We start from the raw sequence: 17009 nt of genomic DNA on the forward strand, positions 1-17009 counted from the left end.
ATGAGAGAAAAAGAGAGAAAGGACAATGCTACTATCCTTTTACCACACTTGTGCTTCAAAGTAGCACCATGATCTTCAGGATAGAGAATCTCCTATGTTGTCACTTTCATATACTAGTGGGAATTTTACATTATAAAACTTGGCTTGTATATTCCAATGACGGGCTTCCTCAAAATGCCCTAAGTCCTCGTGAGCAAGCAAGTTGGATGCACACCCACTTAGTTTCTTTTTGAGCTTTCATACACTTATAGCTCTAGTGCATCCGTTGCATGGCAATCCATACTCACTCACATTGATATCTATTGATGGGCATCTTCATAGCCCATTGATACGCCTAGTTGATGTGAGACTATCTTCTCCTTTTGTCTTCTCCACAACCATCATTCTATTTCACCTATAGTGTTATATCCATAGCTCACACTCATACATTGCGTGAAGATTGAAAATGTTTGAGAACACCAAAAGTATGAAACAATTGCTTGGCTTGTCATCGGGGTTGTGCATGATTTAAATACTTTGTGTGGTGAAGACAGAGCATAGCCACACTATATGATTTTGTAGGAATAGTTTTCTTTGGCCATGTTATTTTGAGAAGACATGATTGCTTTGTTAGTATGCTTGAAGTATTATTATTTTCATGTCAATATTAAACTTTTGTCTTGAATCTTTTGGATCTGAACATTCATGCCATAATAAAGAAAAAATACATTGAGAATTATGCTAGGTAGCATTACACATCAAAAATTCTGTTTTTATCATTTACCTACTCGAGGACGAGCAGGAATTAAGCTTGGGGATGCTTGATACGTCTCCAACATATCTATAATTTTTTATTGTTCCATGCTATTATATTATCTGTTTTGGATGTTTAATGGGCTTTAATTTACCTTTTTATATTATTTTTGGCACTAACCTACTAACCACAGGCCCAGTGCAAATTGTTATTTTTTTTTGCCTATTTCAGTGTTTCGCAGAAAAGGAATATCAAACGGAATCCAAACGGAATGAAACCTTCAGGAGAGTTATTTTTGGAACAAACGTGATCCAGGAGATTTGGAGTGAGAAGCAAGGAGGCCACGAGGCAAGAGGGCGCGCCCCCACCCTCGTGGGCCCCTCGTAGCTCCACCGACATACTTCTTCCTCCTATATATACCCATATATCCCGAAAACATCGAGGAGCACCACAAAACCCTATTTCCACCGCCGCAACCTTCTGTACCCGTGAGATCCCATCTTGGGGCCTTTTCCGGTGCTCCGCCGGAGGGGGAATCGATCACAGAGGGCTTCTACATCAACACCATACCTCTCCGATGATGTGTGAGTAGTTTACCACAGACCTTCGGGTCCATAGTTATTAGCTAGATGGCTTCTTCTCTCTCTTTGGATCTCAATACAAAGTTCTCCTCGATTCTCTTGGAGATCTATTCGATGTAATTCTTTTTGCGGCGTGTTTGTCGAGATCCGATGAATTGTGGGTTTATGATCAAGATTATCTATGAACAATATTTGATTCTTCTCTAAAATATTTTATGCATGATTTAAATATCTTTGTAAGTCTCTTCGAATTATCAGTTTGGTTTGGCCTACTAGATTGATCGTTCTTGCAATGGGAGAAGTGCTTAGCTTTGAGTTCAATCTTGCGGTTTGCTTTGGGCCCGAACTCGTAAAATCCGTGTGTCACACTTGCGCCATAGTTAGGATCAACCCTTATTCGTACCCCTACTTCTTACTGTCAGAATAATCCCCACAACACCATGCTTGTCGAGATAACAGTGCTAGATTGAATACCTCAAGGTCCCCAAAGACCAAGCCTCCAAGGTTTTGGGGCGTGTCATCACATCTCAAGATACACATAGTTTCCGTCTGCCATGTTTGCTACCGCATCAAAACTATCGTATGATTAATGTTACATTTTCATAGAGACCCCTGGGTATCCTGAAACATGCCATAGAATAAATTGGAATAGTTTGAGCCATTGAGTTTACAAGAACTTCCTTCCTTGCAACAGATAAACAGGAAATACAAAGAGGAAAGTATCATTTCCCCCCTCAAATCCTTTATGATGGATCAAATCCCCCCTCAAGTCTAAAACCGGATTAATCACCCCCTCAAATCTGTAATACCGGATCAATCAGGCCCCGAGCGGTTTTGAACAAGATTTTAGGTGGTTTTGATAGGAACTGCAAGATTTCTAACTTGTCGGCGTCGCCGACGATGTGGAAATTTTCTAGGATCTCGGCACCGACGACGTGCTCCCCCGGCCGACCCCTTATTCTAGGGGGATCTGGCTCAGAAGGATCGCTGACGCGGACTTCGGCTCGACGCACATGTTCGGGAGGCGAGCTCCCCGAGGAGGAAGACAGCCATATGCAAAACCTGCGCGCTGACAGAGTTGAAGAGGACCTCCACGAAGCCATTGATCAGGGCGGCCGCCTCGCGCCAGAGTCGCCCGATCCTGCAGGCGCATGTTTTATGCATGCTTGATGACCAAGCAATCTGAACCAGTTACATATGCAGTGCAGACATGATCAATCAGTCTAATTTCCTGATTATGCAACTCACATCGGGCAGCACAACACGGGATAGGATTCCCAACATTCTTCTCAAGTAACCTGACAGTCTTAACATGTGTACATACTTCAGTCCAATCCACAAGCGATTGCAGCACACCCACCAATTCAGGTCCTATTAAAAAATCAGTTCAACTAGATTCCCAGCACAAGTGATTTCTTCAGATTAACACACATGCTCGTGCGCCAGTTGTTTGGACAGGGCTGCCATTGTCACGGACGAGGACTTGGAAGACGCAACCTGAACCGGCTATGGAGGTTGTGCACGGCGATCCAATTGGAGGAGCATGATATGGCTCACACTGGCCGACGACTATGCTGCGGCTGACCCCGATATGGCTCACACCGGCCGTCTACTTCCTCACCAACACGCAAGCGCAGACCATGTTCGTGCAGCAGGGCACGAAGACGGACTCCCACATCACGGGCAGCGCCGCCGACGTCCATCGAGGCGGTGCTCGTCGCCACCTGCGTCACGATCATAACAGGGCCGTCGCATCATCCGTGGCGTTTGCGCCGCTGCGGCTCATGGGGATCGGGCACGCGACGGCGACTGGCACAGTGGCCACCATGGCCGCGTGCGCCGAGACGCGCAGGCTGCAGATGGCGGCACAAATGGGCATAGCGTGGCTACTGCTGCAGTACGTCATGATGGACACGTGGAGAATGAGCTGGTAGCAAAGTCCTCGACGGGCTCGCTCGCCGCCACCCGACAAGTTCGAAATCGTGCGATTCTTCTCCAAAACCACCTAAAATCCTGCTCAAAACCACTCGGGGCCTGATTGATCCGGTATTACAGATTTGAGGGGGTGATTAATCCGGTTTTAGACTTGAGGGGGGATTTGATCCATCATGAAGGATTTGAGGGGGAAAACGATACTTTCCTCAAATACAAATGCCTAGTAACCTTATGCAGGACCAGGCCTGTCTGGATATGGAAAGTTACAATACGATTGGGCCACCTTCTAGTTATCACAGCCCAGCCCAAACCAAAAGACCTCTCATCATCTTCTGCACAACAAGGCCTGTTTAGCCGACCCTCAAAAAAAAAAAAACAAGGCCTGTTTAGCCCAACTACGACCTCCAAAACCCTAATCCTCACGACGGACGGTCAGAGCAGCCCGTGCCCACCCCACCCCGCATCCAACGCTCCGTAAGCTTCCTTCTTATCGAACTAGCCCTTATAAAGGCGCCGCCTGGCTTCCGAACCGCGTCTCCCCCGCCTCCGTCTGCCCCCTCGCCGTCGCTCCGCTGACCTCAACCAGCCGCCGGCGAAATGGTACGCTCCATGTCTTTCCTCACCCGTCCGGTCCATTCAAAATCTCGCTTCGTAATTGGAGCGGGGATGTTTCGTGATGCTTTCTTGGGGCATCCTCGGGCTACTTCACTTGGATCTTTGCCGCTGCGGTGCGAGCCACTGATTATCGTCGCTTGATCCGAATCTTGCAGGCCCCTAAGCGAGGCGGCAAGGCGCCGGTCCCGGCGAAGAAGAAAACGGTGCGCCTCCGCTCACTGAAACCTCTCTGCTTCCCTTCGATCCGTTCTGTTCTTAGTGCGGTTCGCTGATATGTTGGTTGCTGGTACAGGATAAGGTGACCAACCCGCTGTTCGAGAAGAGGCCGAAGCAATTCGGTATCGGCGGCGCCCTCCCGCCCAAGAAGGACCTACACCGCTTCGTTAAGTGGCCCAAGGTTGTGCGAATCCAGCGCCAGCGCCGCATCCTCAAGCAGCGCCTCAAGGTGCCCCCGGCACTCCACCAGTTCACCCGCACCCTCGACAAGAACCTTGGTATACATACAACCTAAATGTTTATTATGATGTGTTTTTCTGTTTTGTCCATGCTAAGCTAGTACTGATGAAGTAGGAACTAGGATAGCTACTAGACACAATCCTTCGTGCAACAGACTCGAATCTTAGATTACGTTCTCACTTGTGGGTCTATAGTTTTCTCTCATTTGCGGATGTTGTGCACATGACAACCTACTTAAGTAGTCACACCTATTTAGTTACCAGCTGTATGTTAACTTATGTCATTGGTTTAGGCCTTGGTAGCATCTCCAAGCTTTTTTAGCGACATTTGAGGCATGCAATGGTAGTTCTAGACTTACGACCCTGTGATGTCAATACATCCAAACTGTTTGATGGTTGTTTATATTCTAAAATGAATAATTTTTGCTTGTGTTTTGCACAAGTTGTGATGTCGATTGAAATCAGAATTATGGGCATGGCCACCACTGGTGCTGTGATTTGGATTGAATGTTCAATCTAATTTTGAGTTTGGGTCTAAAAGAAAATATATCTACATGTACTAGGCCTAATAATATTTATTGCAGTACTTATTTATTTAATTTGGGAGGGTCATACCCTGGTAGCCCAGTTTGTCTTGTCAAGGATTGAATTAATCAAACAAAGACTGCAAGATGTTTTTACCGATCCCAACTAGTTTCATAAAACTTAAAAGCTCCGTTGAACTGTATTAAGGAGTAATGGAGGTGTATATCATTAAAACATTCTACAACTTTTGTAAATCATCTTATGGCATTGTGGATAGTTCTGACTGATTATGTTGTTTGTTGTAATGTTCTGTTAAGTGCATACCACCTTCAATCCCCTGCTATTCTCTTTAACTGACCAACTTTCAAACTTCTATTTCAGCAACAAACTTGTTCAAGATGCTTCTTAAGTACCGGCCTGAAGACAAAGCTGCCAAGAAGGAGAGGCTTCTAAAGAGGGCCCAGGCTGAAGCTGAAGGGAAGACTGTTGAGGCCAAGAAGCCAATAGTTGTTAAGTATGGCCTTAACCATGTTACCTACCTAATCGAGCAGGCATGTTCTTCTGCTTTCCTTTGTTATTTGCATTGGCAGCTGATAGACTTATCTTGCACTTTGTTGACAATTCAAGTTTGTATGCCTTCTTGCAGAGTAAAGCCCAGCTGGTTGTCATAGCTCATGATGTTGATCCGATTGAGCTGGTTGTGTGGCTCCCTGCTCTTTGCAGGAAAATGGAGGTCCCTTACTGCATTGTCAAGGGAAAATCTCGCCTTGGATCGGTATAGTTTCTGCTGCTACCTACTTGTGTGTGTTAATGTTATCTATTGAACACAAGGATCTAATGGATAATTTCTATAGATTGTTCACAAGAAGACTGCCTCTGTTCTGTGCCTGACCACAGTGAAGAATGAGGATAAGCTTGAGTTCAGCAAGATCCTTGAGGCTATTAAGGTTTGTGGGGCTATGATTTCATTTGTTTGTATTGTTTTTTTTCCATCTTTGCTGCGTACTTGTCAACTAACCGTTTATTGACTAATTCACAGGCGAACTTCAACGACAAATTTGATGAGGTTAGGAAGAAGTGGGGTGGTGGTGTCATGGGCTCCAAGTCGCAAGCGAAGACCAAGGCCAGGGAAAGGCTTATCGCAAAGGAGGCTGCGCAGCGGATGAACTAAGTTTAGCATTGTTAAACCATATCTATTGCTCATCCTTGAGTAGTGTGCAAGCATACTGTGGCTGTTTGGCTTCAGTTTTGAAAGTCATTTTTGTTTGTCCGAGACATCTTGGAAAGAACAGTGTAAGAAGGAAGTATTTTTGTTTAATGCCAGTTAGTATCCATGATCAAGCTCATTGGTTATGTGTGTGTATTAAAGGAATGTGACCACTGGGGAATTGAATTTAGGGCCCCTTTGATTTGTAGGATTTCCGAAACACAGGAATAGGGAAAACCTGGGATTCTTTCGAAGAGGTTTGAGGCCTCTTTTGGTTTGTAGGATTTTTGTAGGATTTGCAAAGAAAAAATTCTTTTGAAGCCTTTGGTTTGTAGGAATGGATTCCTATTCCTATGTAGGATAGGAATCGATCCTTCATGTTTTGAAGAAAAAAAACAATAGCCTATCCTAAGCACCAAATGACATCTTTTTCTTTATAGGAATTGACATGCATGCCATCTCATTTTCTATGATTTTTTTATTCCTATCCTATGAATCAAAGAAGGCCAAGTGGATGGAAAATTTCTTATGAAATCTATGTGAATGAATCCTATGAAAAAATGCCTATGGTTTACAATCCTAAGAATCAAACAACCCACATAAGCAAAGTTCTTAAGGATTAGAATCCTCCAAAATGCTCATTAGGCCAACTTCAAGGCACGACCCTAAATGGGGGAACTGTCCGCCTTAAACCTGTTCAATTTATGTAAACTACGACAAGAAGTTTGTAAAACTAACCTTGGCCCAAAACTAACACACTTCATAGAGGGTGTATAATGTACTCTGTGCTCATTAGACCAACTCCAGGCACAACCCTAAATGACGCACAATCCTAAGAGCATCTTCCAGCCGTTTAGGACCATCTCTAAAATCAGTCAAACACGACACAATTTCGTCCGGACTAAGCGATTTCATTGATATTTGACTATTTGTACAAAAATTTAAAAACACAAACTAAAAACGACAACTACGCCTAGCCACCGCCGCCTTCTGCCTTCTACATGCCGAGCAGCCTGTAGAATCGGGTATAGTCGCCGTCATCATCGACGCCGTGCTGGGTGCCGCCGCCGTCCCTATTGCACCCCTGACCAGCATCGTCGATGCGCGGGGGGTTGGACGTCCCGGGCGCTTCCTCGTCGTCGCTGTCGAGGATGACGTCGCCGCCCTCCGCGTGTCCGCGACGCCGAGCGGCCATCTCCTCGAAGGCCCGGCGCTGGCGCTCCATCTGCTCGCGGACGTAGTCCGCCTTCGTCCACTTGACGGCGATCTCGTCATCGGTGGCCATGGCCTCGTGCTCCTTCTTCACGGGGAGCAAGCCCGGCTCGGTCTTCGGCCTGACGAGGCAGTAGGACGAAGGAAAGGGCGGCCGCCCTCGTTGATGACGAGGACGCCGCCGCGGGTGCGCGCCCAAGTGGCGTCTAGGCTTGCAGTTTTGTAGTTGTCCCAGTTACATGTCCTCCCACAACTCACAACTCGGCCCGTAGTTTTGTTGTTGTCCCTGTTCCTCCGACTCACAACTAGGCCTTTTGTTTTGCTAGTTGCAAGTGCACCCTCAACTTGCAACTGACATCGTAGTTTTGTGTAGTTCTCCCAGTTGCGAGTTAATCCTCGACTCGGAACTAGGTCGTTGTTTGTTTTCATGCCAGTTGCAAGTCCACCTCGACTTGCAACTTGGGCCATGGTTTTGTTGGTGTCCCTTTTGTAAGTCCAATCTATGACTCGCAACTAGGTCGTTTGTTTTCATTCCGGTTGCAAGTCCACCCTCGACTCACGACGGACATCTTAGTTTTGTGTAGTTATCCCAGTTGCAAATCCACCCTTGACTCGCAACTAGGTATGTTGTTTGTTTCATCCTAGTTGCAAGTCCACCTTCGACTCGCAACTCGGCTCGTAGTTTTGTAGTTGTCTCGGTTACAAATCCACCCTCGACTCGCGACTGGGCCTATAGTTTCGTTGTTGTCCCTGTTGCAAGTCCACCCTTTAACTAACAACTGGGTCGTTTGTTTTGCCAGTTGCAAGTGCACCCTCGACATGCAGTTGGCATCGTAGTTTTGTGTAGTTGTCCCAGTTGCAAGTCCATCCTCGACTCACAACTAGGACCTAGTTTGTTTTCATCCCGGTTGCAAGTCCACCCTTGACTCGTAACTAGGGGCAAGGTTTTGTTGTTGTCTCAGTTGCAAGTCCAGCCTCTGACTCACCACCAGTCCATTTATTTCAATCCCAATTGCAAGTTCACCATCGACTCACAACAGGCATCGTAGTTTTGTGTACATGTTCGAGTTGCAAGTCCAAACCCAACTCGCAACTAGGCCCATAGTTTTTTTTCCTCCTGTTGCAAGTCCACTCTCGACTTGCAACAGGGACTATAGTTTATTTGTTAAAATTCTTTTTGTTTTTTTTCTTTATTTCCTTTCCTTTTTATTTTTTTTATAATTCCTAAATCCTTTTCAAATTATGAATATTTTGGAAATTTATGAACATATTTTTTTGAATCAGCGAACATTTTTTGAATCTGCGAACAAAATTTGAATATCGTGAATATTTTTCTACTCCATGAACATTTTTTGAATGCACAATCAATTGTTCAGTATGAATTTAAAATAATTCAATGCATACTATAAAATTGTCACCACCATATATTAAAAGGAAGCTCATCGTATCTCAAAAGAGGTTAAGTGTGTACTAAAAATGTTCAGTGCATATTAAAGAAATGGTCATCGTGTATAATTAAAAAAGTCCATCATACTACAAAAAGTTAGTGTATGTTCAGCAAATGGTCACCATATGTTAAAGGATTGTTCACCCTATATTAAAACAATTTTCGTATTCGTTAAAAAATTCCAATTTGAAAACATTCATGTAAATTCATAAATAATATTTTTCGTGAAAAATGCAAAAAAGATAAGGGGAAAACAACAACAAATCATTGTTAGCCTATTACTCCCTCCGTTCCGAATTACTTGTCTTAGATTTTTCTAGATACGAAGATATCTAGCACTAAAATGAGTCTAGATACATCCGTATCTAGACAAATCCAAAACAAGTAATTCGGAACGGAGGGAGTAGAAGCTAGCGACCAGAGACATACTTGTAAAAGTATGCTATCGGACGCATAAACTACATCCAGCACTGCATCGCGTACGTTCATTCCCAATTCAAACCACGCCACGGCGCAGCTGCACCATCGCACATGCATTGTGCAGAGCTAGCGATGAGATATACGTTAAGGCCGGTCACACGGGCGGACGTGCTGGACGAGCTGGTTTTTTGGGGGCTTTGACAAATTCAATCAAACAAACAAGACAAAAAATAAGATAACATTGACACCATGTTTAGATGTGAGATATTATCTCACATCGAGATGTAACATAGACGGACCCTATAAACTACAGACATGATTATGAATTCGTATCACACTTCCTGCAACAAAATACTCCCTCCTGGCTTTGAAGCAACGGAAAAAACCGAATGCATATGTTGGCAGCAAGCGATAATGTTCCCCTTGGCGTTTCATTCCATCTTTTGGTTCTTTCAATCGTTGTCTCGCGTGGCAAGGACGCGCAAGTGGCACCAACGGAACAAAACCAGCCCTGCCGTACCTCATAATTGGCCACAATCTTGGCCCATACCTTCTTTCCGTGTGATATCCCCATTCCGTGGAGTTTTGCTAAATAGCAGGAAATTGTGTGCGTACGTTCAAGTGTTGTCTGGGTTCGTTAGCATATGTTTTTTGAGAGAAGTTTGTCAGCATATGTGTGACAACGTGCGCGCGCGCGCGTGTTTGTTTGTGTGTTTAGGGAATGCGACAGTGTGTGTGAGAGATCCACAGTGGCAGAAATTATTAGCAATGAAGTTATTCTTTTTCGAGACCCCGTAAAGAAAGGTTTCATTTTGAGTAAAATTAGCATCCGCAGGCCTCCGAAATCTCTCGTGGAGCATACCGTGGGCCACGCTTCGGCCACCCAACGTGACGTGACCTTTTTCGGCGCAAGGACGGCGCACGGTCTGGCCCATGCATGTTGGCCCAAAAATGTGAGGCTCGCGAACGCTATGGATAACGACTTTCCCAACAAGCACGGAGGATCAAACGGGAATGATGATGCAGATCTAACAGCTTGGGCAGGAGCGAGGAAAATATCTTGAGCCGAACACTCTTTTTCTAGAGCCAGCGGCTTTTCAGCAGAAACGTGAGGCTCGTAGATAGTGTCGACCACGCCGCTTTCCCGACAACTAAATTCTCGTTTTCACGAAGTCTCGTGACAGATGAAGAAAAAAAAAACACTGTTAAAACTGACACTCTTTATTTACCGCCTGAGAGTGAAGGGCGCGTCCTGTAAAAACTGCTGGAGTGAGTGAGGCTCTGCTCTGAGCATCCACAGGCGCGAGAAATTCACCGAGAAGATGCCAAAGCAGGAAGGAAAAGCGACGGCCCAACTTGCGAACTGTGGTCACTTTCCTCCGGACACGGCTGAGTCACGGCGTGCCCATAGGCTCCGAGCAGCTCACGTGCCGCCTACATGCACGCGAGGGACCAACGCATATTCACCTTGGGCGCCGAGACGCCCCGCTGAACCGAGATTGTTTTTCTGCGGATACGGAGGAGAAGAGAGGGTCGAGATAGGACGAAAGAGGCTGCAGATTAACGTTGTTTTCCCTGGCTCGCTCCTTGAGCAGTGCGTCGGCCCTGTCTTTGCCCCAGCCTGCCCTAGCTTTCCTCTTCGGGGACCGTTCTTTGTTTCTGGTTGTTCGCTCGATGGAGATCGTTTCCTTTTCCTTCTTGCTCTCGCAACAGTCTCGCTTGATTGGTGGCGTGATGAAATCCTGGCCAGATTCAGAGGGACGGCACGATCGATGATGTACTACATACGTTAGCATTAGAGAGGGGTCAGACCTCTGCGCCTGCGCGTGTTAACTAAACCAATAATGCTACACCTACGAAAGAGCTTACGAAGACTTACATAACTTTCCCTCAATAACTTTCTCGGCCCCCTGATTTTAACTGAATGGGCCCCAGCCACTAATCCTAATCCAATTAACTACCACCAAGTCAGCTTTTATGTAAAAATCTCACGTAACTTTACGTGGGTCTAGCATCGCTCTAATTAAACTGGGCGATAGCGCTAGCTGTTGCAACTGGTCAGCGTGTACATTTGAAGGACACGGTCTCTTTTTACAGGAGCCCAATGTATGCATGCATGTATGTATGTATGTATGTATGTATGTACGCACGCAGGACATATAAAGCTACTCCAGTAGTTTTTCCTTTGCGGGAATGTGACAAACAGTTTTTAATACAACCGATCCTCTCATTCTTCAATTGTAGAGAATTACCACGCCAATTCCTTCTTTGCGAGAAGTTAATCTATATACTTAAATAGTTGATCTTCACTAACTTCAATTCTCTTAACATGCCAGCTCACCTTGCCATCATGCATGAATTAAATAATTGATTTTCACTAACTTCAATTCTCTCAACATACAGCTATGTCACCATGCATGAAAAAGACCCTACATAAACATGCAACATGTATGGGTGACACACGGAAATTGGCAGGTTAAAGCCCCTCACGGCAGAGGTAACAACCCTACGGTCTGTACTCCGAGGAGTTTGTTTCTCTGTGTATGGATGCTATATTACAGAAGTTGCGAACCCTTGCCTTGGTCGAGAGTGGCTTATATAGAGTGTGCCACCCCTCCCTCTCCTACATTATAAGGGGCGTTGTTTCAGCAATTACTCTCGTCCACTACAAGAAGTAACAAGCGCTTTAATTCTCTGACAAAACGTCTTCACCATGGTGACGTCACTATAGTTGCTTCTTCTGACTATTCCGCTCCTTTCATCCGAGTGATGATCTAGCCGAGTGACCATTCGATACTCGTCCGAGCGAGGTGGTGTCATGAAGTTGTCCAAATGTGGTCATGGAATATCTATAAGCATCCATGTAGTTTAGGTCATTATAGGCATGTCTCGTGGATATCCCCAACACCCGCTGCATGCTCAACGTCTATTTTTGAATGTGTATAACCATTAGTAAAATCCCTCTTCACCAAATGATACTGCGGTTCATCTTTCCATTTGAAAATTTTCTTGTTGTCACATCTACGACATGGACAACACATCTTTCCTGTGCCATTCACCTCCATGTGTTGGAAGGCGATTGAAGAAACCCTTCCAACTTTTCGATGAGATCATCGGTCACATTATTGTCATCCATCCATCTTCGATCCATCTACACCAAAGATATAATTACCGATGTCATAGGTACATCGATAGTTACATGGACGAAAATAACAACGGCGACCTAACTAACATTGGACACGCATGCAATTGTGTTTCCGAGATAATGTGTTAATCAAATTAACAAGCTTTTCGACCAAGAGGCTTCGAAGAGGCCTTTCGGACTAAGAGTGCACCAATCTGACAAGCCTCAGCAATGTAGACTGCCGGCTCACCTCCTCAGCAGCTGGCCAAAATGGCACACAGAAGAATACATGTTGTTCCAGTAACAGCCACATATATAGGCAAACGGGAAAGACATTGTCAGAGATAACACTTGATAATCTAACATTTTGACGGGAAAGTTATCACGGACCAACTTCCAAATTAACTGTCATTGATAGAACGCATAGCACTTACGGGTCAGAATGAGAAATCCTTGAGTGATGATTTGCGGTCACTGATGACATACCCTGACGAGGTACCAATGAAAATGGCCCCGCTTGTTCATCTTCGCGGATTCATGATTTGCACAACATTTGATCCACACTTATTTTAACATGAATGGGCACACATGTATCTCCATTTTCAAGGACTTATCCGTGTCCTTGGCAGAGAAATGCCGTAGTGGAACAGGCATGGAAAGGTTGTGATATCACGTGACATACACATGGGTTTGCGACTCAAAGCACTTAATATCAGTACATGTACAACACTGACCTTAAACCGTTCGCATATGTTTGTACCGCGTGATCCGAACGTGTTGCGTCATCCAACGCGATTTTGTATCGATCCATTGAGCGGTGCGGACACACTTTTTCCCGTAAAACTAGACAAAGTTGGCGGACTTTGCCGGATGCGGACGACAACCACATAGGAGTGCGACACCCTCGACGATGCGTGGTTGGCCGTATCGGCGAATTTGGTAGGCAGGAGCAAGGGGGTGTTCTAGCAGCGTGTGCATGATTCATTTCACTCGTGAACGCATATTGATGCACATTATGTTGCGGAATGTAGTAATAATTCAAAATTTCCTACGTGTCACCAAGATCAATCTAGGAGATGCTAGCAACAAGAAAGAAGGAGTGCATCTTCATACCCTTGAAGATCGCTAAGAGAAAGCGTTACAAGAACGAGGTTGATGAAGTCGTACTCGCGGCGATTCAAATCGCGGAAGATCCGACCCAAGCGCCGAACGGACGGCACCTCCATGTTCAACACACGTACAACCCGGGGACGTCTCCTCCTTCTTGATCCAGCAAGGGGAGAGGAGAAGTTGAGGGAGAACTCCAGCAGCACGACGACGTGGTGGTGGTGAAGCTCGTGGTTCTTCGGCAGAGCTTCGCTAAGCACTACGGAAGAGGAGGAGGTGTTGGAGGAGGGAGGGGCTGCGCCAGGGAAGGGGGTGCGGCTGCCCTCTCTCTCCCTCACTATATATAGGGGGAAGGGGGAGGAGGAGGCACCCTAGGGTTCCCTAGGGGAGGGGCGGTGGCCACAGGGGAAACCCTAGATGGGTTTGGGCACCCCCACTCCTAGGAAACTTGCCCCCCAAGCCGGGGAGGCGCCCCCACCTCTCCAGGTTACGTGAGATGGGGTGGGAGGGGCTCACAACCCCTTAGTGGGCTGGTGTGCCCCCTCCCCTTGGCCCATAAGGCCCCCCAACGCTTGCTGGGGCCTCCGAAACTCCTTTCGGTCATGCTGGTCGTCATCCGGTACCCCCATAACCATTCCGGACTCCAATACCCTTCGTCCAATATATCGATCTTCACCTCCGGACCATTCCGAAGTTCCTCGTCACGTCCAGGATCTCATCCGGGACTCCAAACAACCTTCGGTAACCACATACTACTCCAATTACAACTCTAGCGTCACCGAACCTTAAGTGTGTAGACCCTACGTGTTCGGGAACCATGCAGACATGACCGAGACACCTCTCTGGTCAATAACCAATAGCGGGATCTGGATACCCATATTGGCTCCCACATGTTCCACGATGATCTTATCGGATGAACCACGATATTGGGGATTAAATCAATCCCGTATACAATTCCCTTTGTCCATCGGTATGTTACTTGCCCGAGATTCGATCGTCGGTATTCCCGTACCTCGTTCAATCACGTTACCGGCAAGTCTCTTTACTCGTTCTATAACACATGATCCCGTGGCTAACTCCTTAGTCACATTGAGCTCATTATGATGATGCATTACCGAGTGGGCACAAAGATACCTCTTCGTCATATGGAGTGACAAATCCTAGTCTTGATTCGTGCCAACCCAACAGACACTTTCGGAGATACCTGTAGTGCACCTTTATAGCCACCCAGTTACGTTGTGACATTTGATACACCCAAAGTGTTGGAAATATGCCCTAGAGGCAATAATAAATTGGTTATTATTATATTTCCTTGTTCATGATAATCGTTTATTATCCATGCTAGAATTGTATTGATAGGAAACTCAGATACATGTGTGGATACATAGACAACACCATGTCCCTAGTAAGCCTCTAGTTGACTAGCTCGTTGATCAATAGATGGTTACGGTTTCCTGACCATGGACATTGGATGTCGTTGATAACGGGATCACATCATTAGGAGAATAATGTGATGGACAAGACCCAATCCTAAGCCTAGCACAAAGATCGTGTAGTTCGTATGCTAAAGCTTTTCTAATGTCAAGTATCATTTCCTTAGACCATGAGATTGTGCAACTCCCGGATACCGTAGGAATGCTTTGGGTGTACCAAACGTCACAACGTAACTGGGTGGCTATAAAGGTTCACTACAGGTATCTCCGAAAGTGTCTGTTGGGTTGGCACAAATCGGGACTGGGATTTGTCACTCTGTGTAAACGGAGAGGTATCTCTGGGCCCACTCGGTAGGACATCATCATAATGTGCACAATGTGACCAAGGAGTTGATCACGGGATGATGTGTTACGGAACGAGTAAAGAGACTTGCCAGTAACGAGATTGAACAAGGTATCGGGATACCGACGATCGAATCTCGGGCAAGTATCATACCACTAGACAAAGCGAATTGTATACGGGATTGATTGAATCCTCGACATCGTGGTTCATCCGATGAGATCATCGTGGAACATGTGGGAGCCAACATGGGTATCCAGATCCCGCTGTTGGTTATTGGCCGGAGAGTTATCTCGACCATGTCTGCATGACTCCCGAACCCGTAGGGTCTACACACTTAAGGTTCGATGACACTAGGGTTATAGGGAATAGATATACGTGGTTACCGAATGTTGTTCGGAGTCCCGGATGAGATCCCGGATGTCACGAGGAGTTCCGGAATGGTCCGGAGGTAAAGATTAATATATAGGAAGTATGGTTTTGGCCACCAGAAGTGTTCCGGGCATCACCGGTAGTGTACCGGGACCACCGGAGGGGTCCGGGGGTCCACCAAGTGGGGCCACTAGCCCCGGAGGCCTACATGGGCCAATAGTGGGAAGGGACCAGCCCCTAAGTGGGCTGGGGCGCCTCCCCACCAAGGCCCATGCGCCTAAGGGGAAGAGGGGGCAAACCCTAAGGGCAGATGGGCCTTAAGGCCCATGCTTGGTGCGCCTCCCTCTCCCCCTCCACTTGGCCGCCACCCTAGATGGGATTGGGGCTGGCCGCCGCCCCTAGGGTGGAACCCTAGGTGGGGCGCACCCCTCCCTCTCCCCTATATATACTTGAGGACTTGGGGCTGCCAACAGAGGAGTTCCTCTCCTTCTTGGCGTAGCCCTACCCCTCTCCCTCCTCGTCTCTTGCGGTGCTTGGCGAAGCCCTGCTGAAGTACCACGCTCCTCCACCACCACCACGCCGTCGTGCTGCTGCTGGATGGAGTCTTCCCCAACCTCTCCTTCTCCCCTTGCTGGATCAAGGCGTAGGAGACGTCACCAGGCTGTACGTTTGTTGAACACGGAGGTGCCGTCCGTTCGGCACTAGGATTATCGGTGATTTGGATCACGACGGGTACGACTCCATCAACCCCGTTCTCTTGAACGCTTCCGCGTAGCGATCCACAAGGGTATGTAGATGCACTCTCCTTCCCTCGTTGGTAGACTTCTCCATAGATTGATCTTGGTGATGCGTAGAAAATTTTGAATTTTTGCTACGTTCCCCAACAGTGGCATCATGAGCTAGGTCTATGCGTAGTTTCTATGCACGAGTAGAACACAAGTTGTTGTGGGCGTCGATTTTGTTCAATATGCTTACCGTTACTAGTCCAATCTTGATTCGGCAGCATTGTGGGATGAAGCGGCCCGGACCGACCTTACAAGTACTCTTACGTGAGACTGGTTCCACCGACTGACATGCACTAGTTGCATAAGGTGGCTAGCGGGTGTCTGTCTCTCCCACTTTAGTCGGATCGGATTCGATGAAAAGGGTCCTTATGAAGGGTAAATAGAAATTGGCATATCATGTTGTGGTTTTGGCGTAGGTAAGAAACGTTCTTGCTAGAAACCTATAGCAGCCACGTAAAAACTTGCAACAACAATTAGAGGACGTCTAACTTGTTTTTGCAGCATATGCCTTGTGATGTGATATGGCCAAAAGGATGTGATGAATGATATATGTGATGTATGAGATTGATCATGTTCTTGTAATAGGAATCATGACTTGCATGTCGATGATTATGACAACCGGCAGGAGCCATAGGAGTTGTCTTAATTTATTTATGACCTGCGTGTCAACATAAACATCATGTAATTACTTTACTTTATTGCTAAAGCGTTAGCCATA

General features: G+C 46.4%; 1 protein-coding gene across 1 annotated transcript; it reads left to right on the forward strand.

Annotated features, from left to right (window-relative positions):
• The first annotated feature begins 3698 nt into the window (after nucleotides 1–3698).
• LOC123151875 (60S ribosomal protein L7a-2) lies at nucleotides 3699–6185 on the forward strand. The gene is made up of 7 exons (XM_044571514.1): nucleotides 3699–3849; nucleotides 4020–4067; nucleotides 4157–4358; nucleotides 5226–5395; nucleotides 5491–5619; nucleotides 5699–5791; nucleotides 5884–6185. Exons 1-7 carry the CDS (start codon nucleotides 3847–3849, stop codon nucleotides 6013–6015), a joined length of 777 nt encoding a protein of 258 aa, XP_044427449.1. The 5' UTR covers nucleotides 3699–3846; the 3' UTR covers nucleotides 6016–6185.
• Nucleotides 6186–17009: the final 10824 nt, after the last annotated feature.

Source organism: Triticum aestivum, chromosome 7A (assembly GCF_018294505.1).
Source record: "Triticum aestivum cultivar Chinese Spring chromosome 7A, IWGSC CS RefSeq v2.1, whole genome shotgun sequence".
NCBI classification, from domain to species: domain Eukaryota; kingdom Viridiplantae; phylum Streptophyta; class Magnoliopsida; order Poales; family Poaceae; genus Triticum; species Triticum aestivum.